The sequence below is a fragment of the Echiichthys vipera genome (genome assembly GCF_963691815.1).
Source record: "Echiichthys vipera genome assembly, chromosome: 16".
In the NCBI taxonomy this organism is placed as follows: domain Eukaryota; kingdom Metazoa; phylum Chordata; class Actinopteri; order Perciformes; family Trachinidae; genus Echiichthys; species Echiichthys vipera.
The window spans coordinates 13,630,190-13,644,561 of record NC_139841.1 but is presented as its reverse complement, the minus strand read 5'-3'; the positions used below and the strand labels follow the sequence as shown (position 1 = coordinate 13,644,561).

Here is a 14,372-nt window from a genome sequence, read left to right as displayed (position 1 = left end):
TTTTCTGCAGGTCTTTTTCTGTAGGTCTTTTGAGGTTGTGGCTGTAGTTCTGCTCTCCCCCAGAAGGAGAGATGCTGTGTCACGGTTGTTAAATGAAGACATCCCCTCCCCTCTCTGTCTCTCTCCCCTGCAGTGTCAGTGAGCAGAATAATAAGTATGTTTTAACAATGTTTTTGCTCTATATAGAACATGAAACTCACAAAATGATTCAGTTATTTGCGGTGTTGTTGTAGTCACGCTCAGGTTCTATGTTGAAAATGTTGATATGCTCTTCTTGTTTTGTATGTATTGGGGTTGATTCTCTCTATCTTTAACTCATTTCCCTCCTGCGCTTATGGATCCTCTCTGTCTCATTTCTTGCCGTTGCAGTGTAAGCCTATCGAGTCTGCACTGTCAGAGTTTGGGGAAAGCGCTTGCGTCAGAGCTCACTGTCCTGCTATAAAAGCACAGGGTGCTGCAGTAGCGAGCAGTCGAGGCTTAAACCTGAGCCCTTCCCTCATCACCACACACACACACATAAACAAAGAGGAGAGGGAGAGCAGCCTGAGCTCCCAACGCTCAGTCATGAGTAGCATCGGATATGACCCCTACTACACCGCCTCGCCATACAGACGCTGGTATGTCGAGGCTCCCCCTCGTGTCGTGACCAGAGGGAGGACCCACTCTGGCTACTCCTCCCACGCTGCCCCGCTGTCCTCCTCGCGTCTGCAGTACTCCTCTCCTGGCCGGGTGCTGCTCTCCTCCTCCTCACAAGCCTCTTCCCTGGACCTGGAGCTCAGCCAGGCCGCACAGATCAGCTCTGAGTTCCGCACCGTACGCACCCAAGAGCGCAGCCAGCTGCAGGACCTCAACGACCGCTTTGCTGGCTTCATTGAGAGAGTGCGTGAGCTGGAGCAGCAGAATCGTGCTTTGGAGGCAGAGCTGCTGCTGCTTAGGCAGAGGCACAATGAGCCGTCCCGCCTGAGAGCGCTTTATGAGCAAGAGGCCCGGTCCCTGAGAGCTGCCGTGGATGAGGCCAGGGCAGAACAACAGGCCGTGCTGGGACAGAGAGAGCGGCTGGAACAAACCCTGAGTGCCTTGCAGGGTCGATATGAGGAGGAAGTGCTGGCCCGTGAAGAAGCTGAGGGCAGGCTGATGGACGCCCGTCGTGAGGCCGACCAGGCTGCCTTAGCGAAGGCTGAGCTGGAGAAGAGCGTTGAAACCCTGTTGGAAGAGCTGGCCTTCCTCAAGAGGATTCATGAAGGCGAGGTGGTTGAGCTTCAGGCCCAAGTCCAGCTGGGTGTCCAGGTGGCGGTAGAGTCTGAAGCCGCAACTCCGGACCTATCTGGGGCTCTCAGGGACATCCGATCCCAGTATGAAAGGCTTGCAGCAAGAAACATGCAGGCAGCAGAGGAGTGGTTCAGAGGGAAGGTGGGCTCCATGACTGAAACCGTGGCCCTGCACAGTGACGCCATGAGAAGCTCCAAGGACGAAGCAGGAGAGTACCGACGCCAGCTCCAGGCCCGTCTGCTGGAAATCGATGCATGCAGAGGCCTCAACGCCTCCCTGGAGAAACAGCTGCAAGAGATGGACGACAAGCACAGTGCTGAGATAGACGCCATGCACGTCAGTAGTGATTGCCAGTGTTGTGTTATTAATTATTTAAAACTTTTAGGAGTTATCACTATTAACAGTTTAATTTTGTTTAATGATATATGTCCCTTTGTCTTGGATTGACCTTGTTTTCTATTTAGGACACCATCACAGAGTTGGAGAGTGAGCTGAGGGGCACCAAACAGGAAATGACCCGCTACCTGAAAGATTACCAGGACCTTCTGAATGTCAAGATGGCTCTGGACATTGAGATTGCTGCATATAGGTGAGAACAACAACAACAGCGAGGCTGAGACATTAAAACCAGATTTCTCAAAATGAAAAGGATCAATAGCAACAAAGAGCTCACATTTCTTCAAATTAGGGTTTAGCAAGTGACAGTGGTGCATAAATACCTAATTATGGGGAGAGACATTTTAAACAGGTTATTCACAAGGTCATTTAAGGTGAAAATAACAAACACATTTATAGTGTTTGTCATGTTTCATTCAATGGAGATATGTCTGTAATGTTTATGGCACAACTAAATGTATAATTGATTTATATTGAAGTTTTGGCTCTTGGAACACTTTTATTTTGGTAAACACATTCTGGGATAAAGCCCTAATCTTATTATGATAAGTATCCACTCTTTATATCAGACACCGTAGTGTTGTGTGTTAATATATTGCCACTAACTAGAGTTCCCATCGACTGTAGTGCTCACCACCTGTCTGTTCACCAACCTCTACAGGAAGCTGCTGGAAGGAGAGGAGTCTCGCTTCAGCGTAGGAGTGCCTGGAGGTGTGTCCTCTTTGTACAGCCACAGTTTCTCCGCACCCTGCTTTGCCCGGCCCGTCCTCTCCAGCCTGAGCTCCGGCACCTCCTACCTGATGACATCACGCCTGCTCAGCTCCAGCTTCAGCACCACCGAGGGGATCGTCTCTGCCAGCCACGCCCAGCAAGCAGAGGCCAGCCCACCTGGAGAAGAGGAGGAGGAGGAGGCGGAGGAGGAGGAGGAGGAGCAGGTAAAAGACGAGGAGGAGGAGGAGGAGGAGAAGGCAGAAGATGGAGGAGGGGAGACAAAGGAGGAAGAGGAGAAGGAGGATGAAGAAGGAGGAGATGAGGAGGGAGATAAAGAAGATGAAGAAGCGGCCAAGGGAGGAGATGAAGAAGTTAAGGAAGCAGAGGGTTAGTGCATTGTTTTTCATTATATTCTTGCTACCTTTAACTTTAATTTTTAAAGTCGTGATGAAAAATAATAATGAAATTCTCATCTATTGATGCAGGTGGTGATGAAGAGGAGCAAAAGGAAGAGGTGACAGAGGCAGGTGAAGAAGATGGGGAGAAGGAAGACAAAGGAGAAGGAGAGGAGACCGAGGTTAAAGAGGAAGCACAAGAGGAGGTAAAAACAGAAGGAGGCGATGACAAAGCTGAGGAATCAAAAGAAAAAGAGAAAGATGAGAAGGAAGAGGCAAAAAAAACCGAGGTGAAAGAAAATAAAGAGAAAGATGACAAAGCCACTCCAAAAACAGATGACAAAGCTGACGTCAAAAAGGAGAAAGAGGAAGGCAAAGCGGCCAAAGCTGAAGCTGCAGAAGAAAAGAGCACAAAGAAGTAGGCCAGTAGCTCCGGCAAACTTCAGTCAAGACTGTCCATCAGCCCGATAACCAGTAGAGGCATTTACGCTATTCTCTCAAATCTGCTTGTTAACATGGTGTTCAATACATAAAACAGTCCAATAGCCATTTGCAGCAACAAATCAAGGTTAACTGCTTTCCGATATCCAGAGTAGTAAATAAAGGTCTGGTTGCACACTTCCTGATGAGTGTAATATGTTTGTTTTTGCTGAATCCAAACATGCGTGAATGAGATTTTGGTGGTTAAATAAACACCTCTTAAAGCAATGTTTGTCATTGATTTTGAAGTTGATAAAGCATAAACAAGTCCTGATGCAGCTTTTAACACCTGGAAAAAGCAGATGAAAGAGACAAACAGCATTAAAGTCGTTTGTTGTTGATAACGTGTGTCATTCCACAAATGAGTGGAGTTTAATGCTGGACATTATAAAAAAGTTAACATACATTTTTGTCACTTCTAGGCCTACTATCATTTGTTGTCTTCCTTCTGTTTGGGCTAGAATGTTTTTGGATAACAGCTGCCATAATGCTTTGGTCGATGTAAACAGGAAGTATTATATTGCCACTGTGGGCTACAAGTTGAGCCCCATTTGTTTTAGCCTATATTTGTTCAGATTAAATATATGATGAATTAGATATTAGCGGCTCCTGTTTGCAATGTATCAATGGATGTACAGACATATTACTGAAGTACTTTGATACTGAAGAAAAGTTAAATTCTTCCGGTAAGTTCTGCAGTTATAGGACGACTTTTATTTACAGTGGACATCGGAATGATGTCTGTGTGAAGACTTGCCAGACTTACTATGAGGAGTGCAATTTTTGGTATCTTCATCATCATCATTCATCTTCAACCGCTTATCCCGGGGTCGCGGGGGTGCTGGAGCCGATCCCAGATGACATCGGGCGTGAGGTGGGGTACACCCTGGACAGGACGCCAGTCTATCACAGGGCACATAGAGACGTACAGAGACAGACAACCATTCACACCTGCGGGCAATTTTAGAGTCATCAATTAACTTATTGTGGCTAATACTAACATCAGCTATCGTAAGTAGCAGCTGTGCAACTGCCTTCACAACTCCTTTATAGTTGTGGTACTGTTACATTAAAGCGTGTCAAAGAAAAAACATTTTTATGTTTTTTTATCACAAAACGTAAAAAAGGAAGTAAATGCATGTTCCTGCTCGTGACCCATTCCACTTAATGCTTAATGGTTACTTCTTTACAGAAACTGACAAATTATTGGTCATTATCCTGTTACTTCTAATAACCATAGTGGTCACTGTTCAGCAAACGTTTCATAGTTTTACCGGATGTTAAAGAGAGCATAATAACTTTTCGCTGAACAGTGGCCACTGTGGCCACAAGAGGCACTTGCAGGATGATGGTAAAAGCTAAAATAGTGTTAAAGCCTTTGACAGAGTGGTCTCGTGCAATTTCCGTACTTATAATAATGAAAAGTACAAAACAGCAAGTTGCTGCAGGGGTTCGGTTTCCGTGTGATGGCCGTTCTTTAAGTGACTGACTTCCGGTCAACCACAGCATTTTTTCTAACCAGGGCTCCAGACTAACTTTTTTCACTAGAAGCACTGTGGCTCCTGTGGCCGTGGTGGTGCTGCAGCTGTCTTTGCATAGTGTTAGCCACGGTGTAGCCTACGCTGCTCACAGCAGTAAAGTATAACTCCCCTGCTGTCACTCGGCTCGGAAGCTGCCGACGGACGGCACTATTTTCTTGCAGTGCTAACAAATTGTTCCTGTCTTATCAGTCTCTCTGTTGCTGTTTAGCCACGTACATATTGATATGATGAGACCAAGCACCTGGTTGATCCAATAAGGAAGTGCCAAAAATTGCAGTTTGCTGAGTGGCCACTAGGGCCAGGTTTCATAATAGAGAAATTTCTCATTGAATCCCATGTTAAATAGGCTGTGTTCACAGCATAATTAAACCTCTTTAAGGCCTGGTACAAAAAAAACATTCTGTCTTTATGTTTAGGTCATATCTCCATGCAAACAGTGACAACACTTTTCATACCAGGCTAGTTTTTATTTTATGGGTTAAAGTGTATGAAAAATAAGGGACACGGCCTCTTGAGTGAAAGGTAGCCACTGGCCCTCACTTCTCCCTGGAGGTTTACATCAGCCAGATGGCAGATCTCCCTCCTTTCAACGTCACATACATATTTTGGTAAGAGGAAATTAGGCGGAGTCAAAGTCTGACTAAGGGCCCTGCTTACCAAGTGGTTTTAATGCCTAACCCTAACCGTCACCTTGTGTTGGCTAAAATCGGTCTCATAACTTTTTTTTGTTGTTGTCGCAAACCCCTTCTCACAAACATCTTCCTGAGTCCCTGTTAGCCTTGTTGAACCTGTTAAGGTGGGACAAATTACACATTTATCATTCTTAATGGTAATGTAGATATATGACCTCATGTCAGACCTTGTCTGCCAGCATAGTTGAAAACCCAATTGCAGGTGTTCAGAGACTTTAACAATTAAGAGAAGAGTCATGAAATCCATGAAATTACCCTAACCTTATCTAAAGATTGCTAATATAAGGTAGCTAAAAAGACCCATTATAAGCTTAGACCAAGCAGTAGCAAAGTCCCTGGGACTACTGAATTGAGGGATTGTGTTTTACTGCTTATAAATTCAAAGTTTTATTTATAAAAGAACAATGTTGTTTTATTCTTTCAAAAGTTACAAAAAGTCACAATGTGACAGATTTTTTTAGTTACAGTAAATGCATGCTTTTACTGACAAACTAAGAAATGATGATGACAATGATGACCCTGATGCAAAAGGGTGTTCAGTTTTGTTATTCCATTTGAATGTGAAATATGTGAAATATAGATAATAAATGCACCCATTGAAACTGCAGATGACCCGTCACCTTGTTTTTGCAATTACCTGAAATTACTCCTTTTACCGAGAGACAAGTGGTAGTAGATCATACATAATTTCCTCTAATGGGATAAGAGACCATCCACACAAATACACCCTGGTGCGCATTATCCTCTGACACCTGGCATCACCCAGCAGCTGCTCTGTTATTTTACTCCCTTGGGTAGACATTTAGTGTAGACAGTCTGCAGCAGCAAGCTCTCTGCATCAGGTATGGCGCATACAGCTCAGGTGGCCGCTTTAAAAAACGGATTATATAAATCTTTAGACACAGATGCAGTGTTATTTCTATGTACAGCCTCTCAGCAATAACATCTGCCATAGATTTTGCTGTAGACAGAAAATAAATAAAACAAAGCCACATATTCAAAACCTATTGGCCAACTAGTCCAACAGCACATTAATCCAATCATAAGATGAAGAAATATCTTTCCCATCCTTTCAGCATGGTCAGTCAAACTTAATCACACTCAAAAATGAAGTGTCCACGACACACGTCTTGAAAATTATCTGTGGGATTGAATCTAAATTATAAATCTCAAGGCAGCATGCATTTACTGTATATGGCAGCTAGATGTTCATCTGGTTAATTGTGAAATCCAAAAAGGTATGTTTTGGTCATCTGGGGGAAGGGCGGGCCAGAGAAAACAGTTGCATTTCTGGTGTAGTTCTTTGACCTTTTAGTAGCCATCTCCACAGATTGGTATCAGTAATATGTGTATTGTATGTTCATTGTAGTTTAAAACCATTTGAATGTGTGTTAGTCAGATTAGTTGACCACGTTACTATATATTTCTATTGCCCCTCTGTTTTGTTTTGTTTTACAGAAGATCAATAAACAGCACCTTGTGTGGAAACATTACAAACTGGTGTGGTTTGTGCATAGCACCGGAGAGAAGGGCTCTGCAGGGGGTGATTTACACCGCCCAGGACATCATTGATACCCAACTACTGAGGATCAGTGATATAGATGAGTAGGGGGGCAGAGGCCAAAGGATATTAAAAGGGAAAAAAAAGTAATCCACTGTCCTACCACCACCACCACCATCACCCCCACACTACAGAGAAGCTTCTTTCCTTGGGTGGTAAGACTCCAAGATTACCACTTGCATTTGGTTATGCAACCCTGTGTTGTGTTGTACAAAGTAGAATGCCAATTAATGAACCTTGAACCTTGATGGCATAGGTTTTTAAAATTAAAACCAATCATTTCATAACTAAACATTTACCGGCAAGCTCTTTCTGCCAAGTTGTGACGGTCATACCAAGTACCATACTTGTACTTGGTTTTTTTTCTACAACATGTTTACATGCTTTAATGTTAAAAAAAAAAACATTATATTTTTGCTCTGAATATACCTGTCTTTCCCCTCTAAAACACTCAGCCAACCTCATGATAAAGCGCAGTCTGCTCTGATTGGTCAGGGTCATTGGTTTTGGGTCTTCAGCATCTGTACTCTCAGCGTCTCTACACCTTTTTTGCAACTGAGAAATAACTGGTAGGGCACAGTGGCAGCACTTTCTACCTATCTATAGTTTAGTTGTGACATCACAACCATACAGAAGTGATGACGACTCATTTAAAGTGACAGTTTCTGAATACAGGCTCTCCTCTGTGGATTGAGCATTTTGATACTTTCGCAGTATTTATTAGCGCTTCAACTTGCTTTATAATAATAATAATATAATAATGTTTGATATATGCAGCCATCATAGCATAGCGGCATATCGTAATACATCAAAACAAAATGACAAGACACACTTAATTTATCATTATGACATTTATTGAGCAAATGCTGCTTGGAAATCATTCCTGATGAGTAAAGTCATGGGATTGCAAACAGTAGCACCTTATGTATTTCTGTATTTAAATTCAAGTCCATCCTATGCATACAAGAATGCATGAATCTGCGCACAGTCATTTTTTTTTCAGTTGCACTCAAGTAAACATAACAGACACTGATAAAAAGCATGTTTAAGGCTAGGAATTTCTTCAGGTTCGTTAAGCTTTAACTGCTTCAGTTACTGGATGTATATGGTGATGTGTTTATCATATCGCTGCCTGTCGCTTTCCTCTCTGTATGTTGTGTATATGTTGTTAGTTTCTTTTTGGCTCAGTTGCTATCTTCACACGTCAGGTAAAGTGTCTCCAGTAGAGCGTGTTTCTGTGTCGAGGACCCTCCCACCTGCCTGTCCCCCTCCCTTTTACTTAAACTCATAAACTTGAATAATATTTCTCTCACTCGCCCACCCACATTACATATGTTCCATTTACATATTTACTCTTTTTACAGTGTATTTTACCATACATACAGATACGAGAGGAACGTACTCCCCTCTCCTGAGCTAGCATGCAGACCCATCCCCCCCTCCCTCCCTCACTCCCTTGAGCTCGCCCATAAACTGCAGAAAGAAAGAAAAAGAGGATAAAATGTCTCAGTCGCTTGCTCCCGGCTGTATTTGCAGCAAAGCCCGTTTTAAGCTGTCACTCAATATGCAGTTTTTGAAATTTGTAGCATTAAAGATTTGGTTTCTCTCTATGATTTGTTTCGTATGTTTAAGAGTGGTTATTTTTATTACATCGCTCTAGCTGTATGATTTTCTTTATGTTAGTTCTGGGTTGACGGCTTGTCTTCGTGCCCTCTCCTCTGGTCCACCTCCCGCAGGATCAGCTGAGTCTGCTCATTCGCCCTCTGTCACCTGCTTGATGGACTGGGTGGAGTGCTTTTCCGTCTTCTTGGTGGAGACCAGCTTCTCCTGCATCACTTCCTCCACCTCTTCCTTCACCGTCTCGGTCACAGTGACGGATTTGGTGACGCGCTGGGAGCCGTCCTCACCAGTGGTAATCGTCTCCACGGTTTTGGTGATCACCACTTTCTGGCTGCCATCTTCCTTGACGGGGCTCTCGTCCACGCCGTTAGAGATCACTTCTCCTTCTTTCTCCTCATCCTTCTTCTCTTTCTCTTCTGGACTGCTTTTGTCCATGTCGCCATTCATGGCAACGTCCTTCTTTTCTACCTTGTCATCTGTGGAGTCACTCTTTTTCTCTGATTTCTCTTCAGCAGCTTTAGGGGCCTCAGGCTTCACGGTCTCTGTCTTTGGGGATTCAGCTTTTGGAGATTCCGGTTTTGGGGATTCTGACTTGGGAGACTCGGCTTTTGGGGAGCTAGGTTTTGGGGATCCGGTTTTCGGTGAGCCTTCTTTGGGGGACTCAGACTTCGGAGATGCAGGCTTGGGAGATTCAGGTTTAAGAGACTCAGGTTTAGGTGATTCAGACTTGGGGGATCCAAGCTTAGGGGATTCGGACTTAGGGGATCCAAGCTTAGGGGATTCAGACTTGGGGGATCCAAGCTTAGGGGATTCAGACTTGGGGGATCCAAGCTTAGGGGATTCAGACTTGGGGGATCCAAGCTTAGGGGATTCAGACTTTGGGGATCCAGGCTTAGATGATTCAGACTTGGGGGATCCAGGCTTAGGTAATTCAGACTTGGGGGATCCAGGTCTAGGTGATTCAGGCTTGGGGGATCCAGGTCTAGGTGATTCAGACTTGGGGGAACCAGGCTTAGGTGACTCAGACTTGGGGGATCCAGGCTTTGGGGATTCAGACTTTGGAGAATCAGGTTTTGATGCCTCTGTTTTGGCAGACTCTTCCTTCTTGGCCTCTGGCTTTGCGGCATCTGTTTTTGGAGCGTCTGTCTTAGCTACAGCTTCTTCTGATTTGTCTTCCGCTTTCTCATCTTTTACCTTTTCGATCTCTTCGTTTTTGCCTTTATCCGCCTCCTCCTTTTCCTCTTTCTCATCCTCGCTCTTAGATGCTTTGTCACTGCCAGCATCTTCATCCTGATCGTCGCCCTTGTCTTCAGCACCAGTTTCCTCTTCTCCTCCGCTGCCTTCTTTGTCTCCGGCCTTCTCTTTGTCAGGAGAGGCTTTAGACTCTGGAGCTTTGGAGCACAATACTGTCTCCTCAACTTCCTCCTCTCCCTCTCCTCCCTCTTCTCCTTCATCGCCACCCTCTGCATCACCCCCCCTTTCTCCCTCACCTTCTCCCTCACCTTCTTCTTCCTTCTCTCCTTCTTCACCACCTTCTCCCTCCCCCTCTTCTTCTTCTTCATCTCCGACTTTTCCATCCTCCTCCTCCTCATCCTCCTCCTCTTCTTCCTCCTTAGCGGGTGCACTGGAGCTTACTTTAGCTTGAGTGGAGGCGACAACTTCCTCCTCCTCCTCCTCGCCCTCACCCTCTCCCTCGTCCCCCTCATCCTCTGCTTCCTCTCCTTCTCCTCCCTCTTCCCCCTCGTCCTCATCTCCCTCGTCTCCTCCCCCTCCAAGCGTGGCAGACAGCTCCTGCGCTATCTCTGCCAGGGCCTCGTCAATGTCAGACTTCTCATCTTCAACCCTTGTCTCCTCGATGATTTCCTCCACAAACTTGTGCTGCACCTTAAGCTTGGGAGGGTCTGATTTAAAGGTTTTGGTGGGCGTGACTGCCTGGCGGTAAGGGAAAGTGCTGAAGTGGGTCTCCTCACCCTCTAGGAGTTTTCTGGGAACAGCAAATGTATACATCACTCATTCAACAATCACTTGTGATACAAATGCATGTGAGTAATATACCTGCACTGATAGCGGAAAGGTAGAAAAACTTTGTTACAGGTCAAAGTCCTGCTTTCTAAACTTTACTGAAGTAAGAGTATAAAAGTAGTAGCTTCAAAATATTCTAAAAGTATAAAAAATAAAAATACTCATTATGAATAATGGCCCACTACAGAACAATATAGGTCTATCTTATATTATTGGATGTAATTATGATGCAAAAATGTGTTCATCACTTTAATGTTGCACCTATGGTGGAGCTTATTTCTTTATTTACAGTTGTGTAGCTTAATTCATGACAATATCTCATTATTTATAAATTGTTGTTATAAGTTGTATTTATAATCTAAAACAGCAAAGTAACAAAAGTTGTCAAGTGCTGCATAAAAAATAAGATAAAGTAGAAGCAGGCCCACTGCAAAATTGTACTTAGGTACAATACTTGAATATATGTACTTAGTTACATTCCACCACTGTATACCTGTATGCAGCAATCTCAATGTCCAAGGCCATCTTGACATTGAGCAGGTCCTGGTACTCGCGCAGGTGACGAGCCATCTCCCATTTGGTGCTCTTGAGCTCATTATCCAGCTGGTGCATTGTCTCCTGCGGAAGAAAAAAACAGAGTGGATACAAATACAAGGTAGATTAATACAAAACAAGGTTGATTAAGTACAACTAAATTTCATGCAGAGCAAAGCTACATTTTAATTTTCGTTTCTATCACTGTTCCTGGATTCACTCAAACTCAGGGCAACAGTTATACATTTTTTTCAAAAGCCTCTTTTTCTCTCTGTGCACATTTGTATGAACTCCAAATACTCTGTGCACCAAAGGCTGTTGCTGTAATATAATGTGAGACAATACAGGATTTTGGAGATTTGTAACGCCTTTTTTCCAAGGACAGCCTTCACACTAGTCAATACTACCCCCTCCCCCTCCGCAAAATCTCACTGTGGTGATGTAAGGACAGAGCCAATGAAGGCATCGACCCAAGCCTCTGACTCAGCAATACAGAGAAGGAGGGGGGTAGGGTCTGCTGCAGTGTCTCCCTTTAACCATTTCCTGTGCACTTGCAGCGTGATTTGATGCGCTCAGGGCAATTTTTACGCAGCAGAAAATGTTTCAACACGGGCCCCAAACCATGATATAGGAAATGAAATATGACTTTTATTAAGTAGCCCAAGTTTGCTGTTTTCAAGTCACTCAAAAAGGAACTGCGTCACTGAGATATAAACAAATATGTAATAAGTAGACAAAGTTAATCTATCATCATCATTGTTGAGTTTTGAACACAAAAAAAATATTTAACATAAACGTTACATCGCAAAAACATCAGATACGTAGCATATATAATATTTAAAAGTCTATTCAATCATCTTTCCAGCTCTTTACGCACGGCTCTGTGGCTGTCCCGGAGCTGTTTCTTACCTGCAGGCTGGACAGATCGCTGTTGTGGCGGTCCTCGATGTCATTCAGTTGCCTCTCCAGCGACTCTCTTGTCCCGCGGACAGACTCCAACTCCACCGTCTTAGACTGCAGCTGGCGGCGGTAGTCGGATATCTCGTCACGGGCGGACTTTATGGCGTCCTTGTTCTGCTCCGCAGCCTCGGTGAGCTTGGCGTAGCGGCACATGAACCAGTTCTCCACCTGCTGCAGGTTCTGGTTCGAGTGGCCCTCCAGCTCGCAGCGGATCTCCCGCAGAGCCTCGGTGATGTCTGTCTTCTGGAGGTCTTTCCTCTTCATGGTCACCTGAGACGCCTGGATCTGAGCGATGAGGTCGCTCACCTCTTCCTCGTGGTTGTTGCGGATAAAGGCGATCTCATCCTGCAGTGACTGAACTTTCTTATCCAACTCGGACTTCACTAACTCCGAGTCGCCCGTGTCCTTCTTAAGGAGGCGGATGATGGCCTCCGTCTCCTCCCGGATGCGAGCCTCTTCGTCAAAGCGGTCCCTGAGCCGCTGGATGTCCTCCTCGATATGGTCGGTGTCGAGCTGAATTTGCGACTTGTCGTGGTGGATCTGCTCCAGCATGGAGCGCAGCTCCTGCAGCTCCTGGTCGTAGAGGTCGCCTAGCTGGGAGCGCGACACCTGCTTCTGCCGCAGTGCCTGGATCTCCGCCTCGATCTGCGTGTTCTGCTGCTCCAGGTAGTGCACCTTGTCAATGTAAACAACAAACCGGTCGTTGAGCCCTTGAAGTTGCTCTTTTTCATTAGATCGCTTGTAGTCTCCGTTCAGGATGGAGGTTTGATTATAATCAACGCTGTCGGCGGAGCTGAGCACAGTTGAGCTGTAAGCACGGGATACAGGCATATTCACGCTCCTCTTGTAAGACGTGGTCATGGTGGAGCCGGGGCTTGCCCGGGACCAGGACTGGGATCGAAAGCCGCTGGATGGGGTGCCGCTGGAGCGGCTGTAGCCGTAGGTGGTCGTCCTTGTATCCATAGTTCTCCTAAAAGGGCTCCCTACTGTGTCCATCGGGTAACTCATCCGGTCAGTCTACCGGGGGATGTGCGCAGGAATGAAGGGGGGACGGTTAAGGAGGTGAATGCTTGGGGCGAGTGTGTATGTGGGTGTATGTGTGTTATGTGTGTGTGTGTGTGTGCAGGTGAGGGGTGTATGGCTCTCACAGCGATTGAGACCTCCTCTGCCTGCTCCTTATATATCTGAGGCTCTGTCACTAACAAGGCAAGTCCAAGCACTTTTGTTTGGTCCATTGATGGAAGGGAGGGGAGGGCGCATCCCCCTCAGGCCGTCTGCTAATGGTCCGGGATCCCGTTTAGTCTCAACCACGTGGGCTGCAGCCTCTACGTAGGTGTCCAATTTAAATAGATAGATAGATAGATAGATAGATAGATAGATAGATAGATAGATAGATAGATAGATAGATAGATAGATAGATAGATCATTATTTACATATATACATATATACGTACAGTATAAATACATAGATAGATAGATAGATAGATTGATAGATAGATAGATAGATAGATAGATAGATAGATAGATAGATAGATAGATAGATAGATAGATAGATAGATCATTATTTACATATATACATATATACGTACAGTATAAATACATAGATAGATAGATAGATAGATAGATAGATAGATAGATAGATAGATAGATAGATAGATAGATAGATAGATAGATAGATAGATAGATAGATAGATCATTATTTACATATATACATATATACGTACAGTATAAATATATATAGAGAGAGAGGGAGAGAGAGAGAGAGAGAGAGACAGACAGACAGACTCCTCACTGATTTGGTCATTTCAGCACCACGGACAGCGACCAGCATAACAGCAGTGAGTTGTTTCTTGCTGAAAACCTTTTAAAAAATGAAAGTTTTTCTTTCTTTTTCTTCTTTTTTTTTTTACTATTAAAGTGAACTATGAATGCATTAACTTGAACGACCTGCTGACACAAAGTCTACGGACTGTGAAAACTTTTGCTTTGTCACTTGAACTTCTAACAACAAGTAGGTTACACCGAGTGATTCTCGGCTCCCTCATGTGTATCCCCAGTCTTCTCCACTGCATAAGTTTGTGGTGGTTCAGCTGGCAGGTAGTATAATGTAGAAATAGAAATATGTACGAATATATTTCCTTATTTGTGAATTTAAAATTCAAAGTGACAAAAGAGAAATGCCAGCAGGAAG

The 14,372-nt window shown here is 44.5% G+C and overlaps 2 protein-coding genes across 2 annotated transcripts; one reads left to right on the top strand and one right to left on the bottom strand.

Annotated features, from left to right (window-relative positions):
• The first annotated feature begins 489 nt into the window (after positions 1-489).
• Positions 490-3,473, top strand: nefla (neurofilament light chain a). Its single transcript, XM_083930204.1, has 4 exons — positions 490-1,605; positions 1,734-1,858; positions 2,327-2,763; positions 2,862-3,473. The coding sequence occupies exons 1-4, from the start codon at positions 565-567 to the stop codon at positions 3,191-3,193; spliced, it is 1,935 nt and encodes a 644-aa protein (XP_083786330.1). The 5' UTR covers positions 490-564; the 3' UTR covers positions 3,194-3,473.
• Positions 3,474-7,900: 4,427 nt separating this feature from the next.
• nefma (neurofilament medium chain a) lies at positions 7,901-13,319 on the bottom strand. The gene is made up of 3 exons (XM_083930325.1): positions 12,131-13,319; positions 11,181-11,305; positions 7,901-10,649 (listed from the first exon to the last, which is right to left on the bottom strand). Exons 1-3 carry the CDS (start codon positions 13,187-13,189, stop codon positions 8,798-8,800), a joined length of 3,036 nt encoding a protein of 1,011 aa, XP_083786451.1. The 5' UTR covers positions 13,190-13,319; the 3' UTR covers positions 7,901-8,797.
• Between the last annotated feature and the right edge of the window lie 1,053 nt (positions 13,320-14,372).

Excerpts from the sequence above, each read along its gene's own strand:
- nefla (XM_083930204.1), top strand. The coding sequence starts at position 565 with ATGAGTAGCATCGGATATGACCCCTACTACACCGCCTCGCCATACAGA. Across the intron at positions 1,606-1,733 it reads CTGAGATAGACGCCATGCAC|GACACCATCACAGAGTTGGA; the intron begins GTCAGTAGTGAT and ends TTTTCTATTTAG. Across the intron at positions 2,764-2,861 it reads AGAAGTTAAGGAAGCAGAGG|GTGGTGATGAAGAGGAGCAA; the intron begins GTTAGTGCATTG and ends CTATTGATGCAG.
- nefma (XM_083930325.1), bottom strand. The coding sequence starts at position 13,189 with ATGAGTTACCCGATGGACACAGTAGGGAGCCCTTTTAGGAGAACTATG. Across the intron at positions 11,306-12,130 it reads GCGATCTGTCCAGCCTGCAG|GAGACAATGCACCAGCTGGA; the intron begins GTAAGAAACAGC and ends TTTCTTCCGCAG. Across the intron at positions 10,650-11,180 it reads ATTGAGATTGCTGCATACAG|AAAACTCCTAGAGGGTGAGG; the intron begins GTATACAGTGGT and ends TGCTGTTCCCAG.